Below are 9,473 nucleotides of genomic sequence, written 5' to 3'. Positions count from 1 at the left end.
TCCAGCAGCTCCGTCTCACACTATTACTTTACGAACTGAAGTTAGTTGCATTCAATAACTTCTTCTGTGTTCTTCGCCGTAGCGGCCGCGATAGCAGTTACCAGCGGAAACACTGGACAAACACAGGTTTGCCCCTCATATTTAACATATACAGCTGTGTTATAATAAAAATTAAAACTGTAGACAATGTCAGAAGCGTGGACCAGCGGCCGCTGTGTGGCCGGGCTGCGCGGAGAGTAAGAGGAGAGATCCACACGGGCACGGCTTTACAGACGAAATGGGTAATGTAACACAAAATTAAACCCTATCCATATAAACAACATTGCAGCGGATGCGGAGGACATTAGCACGGTGGTCCTAGAGGAGAACAGCTAACAGACGCTAACTAGCAACAACTAACAGACGCTACAGCACTGCTCACTGCTGTTGTCTGAAAAACAACAGACGGGACAAATGCTGCGTTTACTGGTAAACTGGTAAACCTTGAGACCGACGTATAACCGACTGCTATCTGTTGAGTTTTCCTCCCGTTACTCCGTCCTCTGTGACTGTCTACATCTAGAAACTAATCTGCACGGGGTGCAGGGAACTACTCTGACTGGCTCATGATCAGACGGGTTGACGGAGCGGTAGATTGGCTTTGCAAAAAACCCGGAGCGTTCTATGAAATGACGTTTTTAAAAAATGAATCGCTCGATCACGCAAATTTGATCGTGGGAAGTCAAAATCGTGATTGCGATTAAAATTCGATTAATTGTGCAGCCCTAGTAGACATAGCACTTTTCATCAGACTCACGCCGGGTTAATTAAGTATACTGCTGACTAATAACATTACCTTCGCCAAAACATCCAGATATTAACGCAGCTATGTGGTAATTACCTCTCATCCCGGGCCGGGTGGGTAGCCTACTGCCATGAGTCCATGAGGCTAATGTCTGATTACCCCAAATTTTCTTTGTGATATTTTGTGATTACATTCTGAATCTGCAAGGTTCTCTGTCAGGTAAATCAGTATGTCAGTAATAGGCTATACACTGGAGTTCCATATGAAGTGGTTTGGAGTCCTTCTGGAAGTAATTTTGGGGTACAATTTGATTTTTATGAATTCTACAAAACAGCAATATCACAGGCCAAGCACTCAGCCCATTCCAAACAGGCAACATTTCTGAAAAGATAAGAGCTAACACTTGAATATGCTCAAAGAAATTAAACCCACTCCCATCAGACACTCTGACCAGACAAGACTTGGTCCCAAGGGGACAGGCCACACGGACTGAATGGATTCACCCTGTCACATGCATTAATAGACCCAGTGTAAGACCAGAAGCATACTCATTAAAGTGATGTTGTTCTGACATTCAGATCTGATTATCCTTTTGTTTTAAAGAATATAGAAGCATGAAAACCTGTATGACTATTAATCACTGCAAGGACTTCATTTGGATATCAAATACACCGGTGACTGTCAAATTTCTGCTATCAGTGTAACACAAAAGAATTTTCTGTTAAAGAGACATATTATGAAAAAGAACTGGAGGTTGAGTGGGTGTGCAGAAAAAACTATGTAGCCATGCGAGGGCATGAAAAAGAGTGAGTTCACAAGAGTGGGGGGGAAGAAAAAAAAAAAAGTAATCACTAGTTGTTCTTAAAATGTTCATCCTCCCTCCCACTCCACATTCAGTAATCTACAGTGTGGGTGGCTGGACACTGTGTAGTGAAGTTGTACGCTATCACTATCTGAATACAGGGGATTTCTAAGCGTACAGTATATTAGCATCAGAAGGACACATACCAGAGTCACCTTTAAATGTGCATTGTTTTGGTTAATGTTGTGCATTTTCAAAAGGAAAATGTATGTTGCTTTGTGACAGATGATAAAGTTAATCTAATCTTATTTCACAGTCACATTATTCTCTGTTGGCCGGCCTCACATCATTCAGTTGGCTCATTGCCCACCTCATAACAAATGTTAAATTTACCTCAACAAAATCATATATTCTTGAAACTCACCAACACAGGCATTGAGGAACAGCCAATCAGTCCTTCTCATTCTGTTCTTAATCTGCTTCAGTTTTTTGAAATCCACCTCCAGCTCCTCTTTGCTCCCAATCCCAGCCCCTGATGCCACTTCAATCCTCTGAAAGTCCATGTTCACCTCTGACTCCCGTTTTGAGGTAGGGGGTGACCTCCTTTGGCTGCTGCTACAACCCCCCACCACACTTACCACACTTCCTACTCCTTGCCCAACCACATGACCAACAACACCCCTCTTGTTGTCCCTGTCCTGTTCATTAAGTTTTAAGGAAGGTTGTTGGCTCTCAGGTTCTGATGCCAGCTTGATGGGTTCTGTTAGCAGACTATTCGGCCTGGGGTGGTCGCACACCACACACTTGAGTGCCTTGGCCCAGTTCTCGTAAGTGCAAGCAGTGCAGGTCCAGTGTTGTGCATGAGTGTTGAGCCTGTTTCGGTCATTATATTCCTCACAGGGGTCTGTAGTTGTGGCTGGGGAAGCCAGGCGGCAACCGGAGCCTGAGGTCTGGGGTGATTCTGTGGGGCTGCGTGGGTGCTGGGTATGATGTCCCTGATGGGATGCATGTTGCCCATGCTGTTGTTGAGCCTGTTGCCTCTGGCACAAGCACTGGGTGCAACGGATGGCCCGAGGCCAGTTCAAGTAGGTGCACATCTGGCACGACCACTTGCTACTAGTCTCAGGTACATCAGCAATGCGTACACGGGGTCGGGCACTGGAGTCTGGACAAATGAGTAAGCTGGAGCCCCCCTGGGTTGGGCTGTTGCTGAGGCCTGCAGGGTCCCATTGGTGTAGACTGGCATCCAGAGCTGGGCTGCTCTTGAAGGGCTCCTCAGTAATGATGGCACCCCCGCTGGGCCTCTGAGCACGGCACATGGTGCACTTGATGGCTGACGGCCAGTTCTCGTATGTGCAGTATTCACAGGCCCACTTGGCAACCAGCTCGGTCATCGTCGCACCACCGCTGAGGGAGGCTTCCTGCCGTTCAGAGGGGTTCTCAGCTCGGCAGATCCACTCTTAAGGAGATCACAAAGCAAGCTGTACACTAGGGAATTAAGGAAAAAACTGCATATTAGCAAAACGCTTTGATCTTATGCCAAATAAATATTGAACTACACTATATAATAAAAAAGAGAAAACAAAATAACATGACTAAAAAAATTCTCAAATGTAAAATGATCAACACTGGAGAGAAATGTTTTTGCATTTAAACTTTACAGGTTTTCAGTGGTAAATTTCTCCAATAGTGCACGTTACACAAAACCTAGACAAAGCATGTTTTATTACAGCCACTGTGCCATAATTTTCTGTCAAACTCTTGCAAAAATCTACAATGCTGTTCGCTCTTGACCTGGCTTAATTTGCAGCAAATATCAAAAGGGAGCAATATAAAGACACCCTCAAAGCAAAGTGCCAGGACGAAGCCTGAACAGCAACACTGAATCTCCGCGGCTCTATTTAAACCTGACACTGGCTTTAAACGCATACAGTAAGTTATATACACCCGACAAATGCGACCTAACAGAGATGGGTAACAAGAGGACCTCATGAAACGAGACACCCAGCAGGGAGGCGCGTGACTGGTTAAGACACTTACTGAGCACTGAAATTGAATTCTCCCCAAAGCCACATATGAAAGTTAACGGCCTAAACCACGTGTGCCCGTGTTACATTCTGAACAGTATTTACGAGACAAAAGCTAACGTAATTAAATAAAGCTGGCTCGCTGGGACAGTTTCCCTTAGAGTCGTTGTGACTAGGTTTACACCACGCCTCCAAGTTTACCAACACACCGTGAGGTATTCAACACATTTCAGAGACAACGTTACGATTCCTACAGAGGTGCAGGTTTTGTACGCAAAGCTAACAAAATTAATTAACGCACTGGAACGTTGTACAGGTTCAACAGCTAAGTTAATCACGTCCAACATGTTTAACGTTACTAATACATACAATTCATCCATTTGCCTGAAATAAACACTTTAACTCAAATGAGCAAGTGTCTAGTGTGCATTTACAGCTGGTGATACTTAGCTAACTAACAAACTAGATAACGTTACTAACGCTGTATTGTGTGTCCCACGGAGCGAGCTAACGTTAGCTGTTTGTTTTCTTACATGACAACTAAGCTAACGTTTTGTTGGTTCGGGTTACCAGCCAGGAATTAAAGCCAAGCTAGCTGACGGCTCGCTAACATTACGGGATTATGTTGTGCCCCATTCTGTAACGTTAACCATTTGAGAGGCCCTTTATCAACTCTACAAAGATGAGATAAACCATTAATGCTACCCTTGTTTTGTTTACACTCCTCAGTCTCCCACTGTAACCAAAACAAATGGAGCTTCGCAAAACCGCAGAAACCCACTCCAATCCGAACTCAGGCTTCTTTCACTTAGCCAACACAAACCGCATATTTAGCTACTTATTTGGGGCGCCGTTAACTTGGCAGTTAAAGGTCCATACATACCGCGGAGCAAGAACCCCCCCTAGTCCCGTCCCTCGGCCGTCTGGTTTGACACGTTAAATCATTGTTATCCTTTTCCCCGATTCCCAAACATCAAGCTGACGGGCTTTAATGGCGGCAGAGGGGAAGGGAAGCAACCGAAGCAGGACTAAAAAATACACTACGAGGGAGAGCAGAGCTCTCCGGGCCGTTACAGTGAGAGGCAGGATCAGGCTTTACCACCTGAATCTGCCAACCAATCAGATTGGTGGATTTTTATGTATCCCTTGACACTGACCAATCACATTCTGTCTTCATTCCAACTATTAACAGGCTTCGTGAAAGCAAAACAGGCTCGAATGTAACAGTAATAGCGACGGCAGATTCCGTTTAGAGATGATTTTAATTTAGGAGGTGGGTCCCGTTAGTTACAATAAAAACATGTTTGTTATTAAATGTGCATCGCATTTTGATGCATCTTTGGCAAGCAACCACGTGGTATCCCTTCAAAAGGGATAAGGGAATGATGTCATCGTAAAAATACTGCAGCAAGCAGTCTGCAGTAATGCATGACAGCTTGAGCAATTTCTCAGCGCTCGATTGTTATTACTGACGGGCGTCTGGCGTCTACACACTCCGAAGCAAACAATTCATTTGCACCATAATTAATACTTTACCCAGTAATTTGTTCACCTGCAAAAGAAATGTATGCATAGATGCAACTCTTGTTTACAAGAAAGCACGTCACACTTTAATGTGATGTAACTGAAACAAACACCAGTAAGTTTTGCGCATAGAAATACACGTCCAAAATAAATAAGATGTGGTTTTTGAGAACGCTTAAAAAAAGGGTTTCCAGCCATTCTATGCTATAACCTGCAAAATACATGTTCAAAAATAAGAGAATGAATGTAAAAAATATACATTGCTAGAGTTTTAAAATCTCTTTCACATTTAAAGTGATATTCTATTTACTGCAATAACAAAACAAAGGCACATCATATCACATATCTCATTTATTGTCCCCCACTTATAAGAACAATATTCTCCGTGCTCGTCCAAGCAAGCTCTGGTCTACTTTCGTCAAGTACACATGTCCAGATATAAGCTGAGAAGTTTGAAGCTGTGCACTGGACTTTGTGCTGTCAGGGAGGTGTTGATGTTGCAATGGCCTACTTGGGGAAGGAAGGAAAGGGTCACCCCTACAGTAAGAGTACATGAGTGTTCATTTCTACTTTAACGGAACTTGAAAGGTATAGGATCCTAACAATGTTAGGAGGTGGGTAACAATGTTAGTCCTCTCAAGGTTTATAACAGCGTCCCTCAGCACCAGAGCCCCGCTGGTTTTCATTCTGGCAATCAAGTCAGAGTTACACCTGGGGATGCCAGATAGAAAGACTTAAAAAGCAATCATCTAGGGACAGAGGGCAAGGATTAGGATTGAGGACCAACATTGACAACTGCTGCTCTATACCACCACAACACTCAACTGGAACAAGCTTATACAGTAAGTGCTGTTTATATGTTAACACCCCCCCACTATACATTCATTATATATGTCCTTATTATATTCCAGTACATAAAGGAAACAATATTCCTACCAAACTGATTTTGTCATTTATTTTAACATTGTGTGATTGTGTTACTCTGGGTGATTATTACGTAACAAATTGAGTGCCAGTCCCCGATAAGTGATGCGTTGACAATACACATCAGGGCGAATAACATGAGGCAAAAACCAGGACATACAAACGGGCAGTGGGGGAAAAAAAATGCAGAGCTTTTTCACAAGGCAAAGCTTCTCCCACCACAAAAAAAGTCTTCATTTGTGAGTGCATCGTCCTTCATGGTCAGTGCAAATGTCTGTCCATGCTGAATACAAGTGTCTAGAATCGACCGGTTCATGCAAGGAGGGTGTCCTACATCCAGCACCCAATCAATCCCCACCTTGTTACTAAGTTGTCTTCAAACAGGACAAGAGGTTTTAAAAAAGGTAATCTGCATGTCAGTCATGCTCATCATACCACCTCTGCATTGCAGGAAGTATCAGTAACTAAACAGATTCCCTCTGACTTTACAGTTATAATTCCAGTTTTGAGTAATAAAGCAAGCAATGTCACAGCTGCAACCATGAAATGCAGATCCACTCAGAAGTTGTCAGTGAAAGAAAAAAAAAAAAAACTTTAAGAAGCAGTGACTATTGTTTCAGGTAGACAAAACACCACACCATGGAATGGGAGTAATTTACCTGCAGGACTTTAAAAAAATAAATAAATAAAAAGATGAAAGCCGATTATTGCAAACGCAACACAGTTTGTTATATCCCTCAAGAGAGATCTGTGAATGTGTTCTGTGTGCAGATAGAAACTGCCCCGAGTGGAAGGCACTGTATACTGAAGCAAGGTCATGAGGTTTTCATCACATTATCCAGGTCCATACACAAACATAACATCGACCCAACCAGGTCTGCTGTCGACTATGCAAAGACAGGAAGATGATTGCTTGCTCTCTGTTCTCAAGATTTCTCTCACACACACACACACACACACGCACACACACACACATGCACGCACACACACATGCACGCACAACTGTAATAGAGAACAAGTCAGTAAGAAGTGAGCTTTAGTGGTTATATGATCGCGGTCGGTAGCATTGGAGACAACCAGCACTGTGAAGTGGAAATAGCAGCAAGGTTTTTATATGAAGAAGAACAGACAGATGCAGTATTTTAGTGGTGGCTCTCTGTGTTGCAGCAGCAGAAGGAACCTTAAGCATCTGGTTAGTAAAGCTACAGCACATATTGTTCGCCCTGTGAGCCTCATACAACAAACAAAAGCTGAGCTGAGTTTGGCTCAGGTCGGTCAAAGAGGACTACTCGAGGGGCGCAACGTGACAGCATTGGTATAGCACGATAATAAAGAAAACTTAAATTTTGTTTAGTGCAGTAAAGCGCATACAATTTCAGTGTTAACCATGTGGAACAAGACATTGACATTCTTGTCAATCAAATTAGATCAACTATTTATTAAAACTTTATATATGTGTGTGTGTGTGTGTGTGTGTAAAGCACCCATTGAAGTGGCAGAGCAAATTTAGATTGAAATCTATTCTTCATCATTTAAATAGTAAACTGTATGATTAATTAAAGACTGTGGAACATGGAAAAGAATATCTAATAAGTCCAAAATCAAATTAGAGAAATGTGCATGTTAAAGAAATTCTAATTTCATAAATATCTCTTTTTGAAATTAAAAAATAAAAACTTAACCATTTGCCTACTTCTTCTTAAAAAAATGTTCAAAGGCCGCAAACTATTCTCCCATTGCTTTTCTTAGATGGTTTGTTTAAAAGAAGGCAAAACAATAGTGCAAGATTGGGTGCTCAGAGTTGGTGGTGCAAATGTGAAACAAAAATATATATTAAGCGTGACGGAGGGCCTGTCTTTAAGGGAGCTGAAACATCCACACTGAAGTACACAGATGGACCCCATTCCAGAAAGAAAAATGAAATCCCTTTCTTTACCCCCAGTGAGACACACATGTTAAGCCTGCAAAGCCCAGCAAAGTTTCCCCTTAAAATGGAGATCAGACTAAGACAACAAACATGTGCATGCCTTTCACTTTCAGGACTGGCACTTCTTTTGTATATATTTGTCTATCTTTGATTGCTTGAGATGCCCACCTCTTAAGGTGCATTACTTATTTGTGTCCCATACACACCCTATGGCATGTTTCTATGTTGTCTGAGATCCACGAGCATCCCCATCCGGACTGAGGGTAGCTGGTCGGCCTTGTGCTAAAATGCTGCCAGAGACCATTGACGGATGACCGGCTTCACTCACTAAGTTCTCATATTCGCTACTGTCCTCATCTTCGTCATCATCCTCATCGTCTTCGTCATCTTCTTGCCCTGCAGCTTGTCTGTCCAACGAGTCAGAGCTTGATCCGTCACCATTGCCAAGGTATGGGGTGCTGGGAGTGGTAACAGGATTAGAGCTGGCACCAAGGCCCAGGCCCAGCCCTAACCCAGGGCCCATCCCCAGTGGGCCAGGGGTAGGGTGTCCTGGAGAGCCCACAGCTTGGGGCCGGGGCAGTAGAGCAGCACTGGTGGGTGGAGAAGAAGAGGAGAGCAGAGAGTCATCCTGGGACAAGAGGTCAGAATAAGATGGTGGGTTAGGCGAGGTACTGGGCCGCTCCGGAGCAGAGGGTGTGTGGAAGGTTATCCTGGAAAGAGGGGAAGTCTCAGAAGGTTCTGTGTTCTCCTCTGGGGTGGGACGGGAGTCTACATTTTGGGCCTCACACAGCCCTGTGGAGCAGAGAGAAAGATATAATTGCTAAAAAGTACATGTGGACATTTTTGCAAAATATTACCACATGAAATGGGAGGAAATCAAGTTTGGTTGACTGCTGTTTCATATTGATGTAAAGCCAGTTTATGTTTCAAACAAGCACATATTTGAAATTTAATTTCCAGTTCATATAATCCAAAACAGGCACATACTTCTCTCCTCTTGTGCCGTCTTGTGTTTCCTGAGAGCAATTTGCTGTTTGAGTTTGTTCACGTCCTCTTGAATTTTCTCCCTCACACGTTCACTTTGTTCTACCTCCCCACACACAGCCTGAAAACAAGACAAACAGGTGAAACACTCAAACGCAAAAGGCAAAAAACAAAGTAATCAAGTGAGCAAACAATTTTGCTACATGTCTTAGGGCGAAAAAGGGGTGGCAGTAAATCAGTCTGTAGGGAGTTGGGTTGGGAATCGAAGGGTCACTGGTTCAAATCCACATACAGACCAAACAAAGTATGGTGGTGGACTAGTAGCTGGAGAGGTGCCAGTGAGGAACCTGGGCACTGCCAAGGTGCTCTTGAGCAAGGCACCAAAACCCCCAACTGCTCAAAGCGCCTTTCCATGGGCAGCCCCCTCACTCTGACATCTCTCCACTCAGTGCATGTATAGGTACTGAGCATGTGTATGTAATTCAGGCCTGTGTGTAATAA

General features: G+C 43.5%; 2 protein-coding genes across 4 annotated transcripts in view; both read right to left on the bottom strand.

Moving 5' to 3' along the window:
- Nucleotides 1-4,740, bottom strand: part of zranb1b (zinc finger, RAN-binding domain containing 1b) — a 21,432-nt gene extending 16,692 nt beyond the window's left edge. The window contains exons 1-3 of one of the 2 annotated variants that reach the window (XM_032541389.1): nucleotides 4,497-4,740; nucleotides 2,317-3,074; nucleotides 2,011-2,265 (exon numbers count right to left, since the gene is read on the bottom strand). In XM_032541389.1, the coding sequence (XP_032397280.1) occupies nucleotides 2,011-2,265; nucleotides 2,317-2,980 (919 nt within the window). In that variant the 5' untranslated portion in view covers nucleotides 2,981-3,074; nucleotides 4,497-4,740. Of the gene's footprint in view, nucleotides 1-2,010; nucleotides 3,075-4,496 lie in introns of both variants that reach the window. The other variant, XM_032541388.1, reaches the window with a different exon arrangement.
- Nucleotides 4,741-7,720: 2,980 nt separating this feature from the next.
- The window catches only part of abraxas2 (abraxas 2, BRISC complex subunit), an 8,725-nt gene continuing 6,972 nt past the window's right edge, over nucleotides 7,721-9,473 (bottom strand). For both annotated transcript variants that reach the window (XM_032541394.1, XM_032541393.1), the window contains exons 8-9: nucleotides 8,976-9,093; nucleotides 7,721-8,780 (exon numbers count right to left, since the gene is read on the bottom strand). In XM_032541394.1, coding sequence (XP_032397285.1) covers nucleotides 8,209-8,780; nucleotides 8,976-9,093 — 690 coding nt within the window. In that variant the 3' untranslated portion in view covers nucleotides 7,721-8,208. The remainder of the gene's footprint in view (nucleotides 8,781-8,975; nucleotides 9,094-9,473) is intronic.

The sequence above is a fragment of the Etheostoma spectabile genome, chromosome 17 (genome assembly GCF_008692095.1).
Source record: "Etheostoma spectabile isolate EspeVRDwgs_2016 chromosome 17, UIUC_Espe_1.0, whole genome shotgun sequence".
NCBI lineage: Eukaryota > Metazoa > Chordata > Actinopteri > Perciformes > Percidae > Etheostoma > Etheostoma spectabile.
This window is presented reverse-complemented; position numbering and strand designations above follow the sequence as displayed.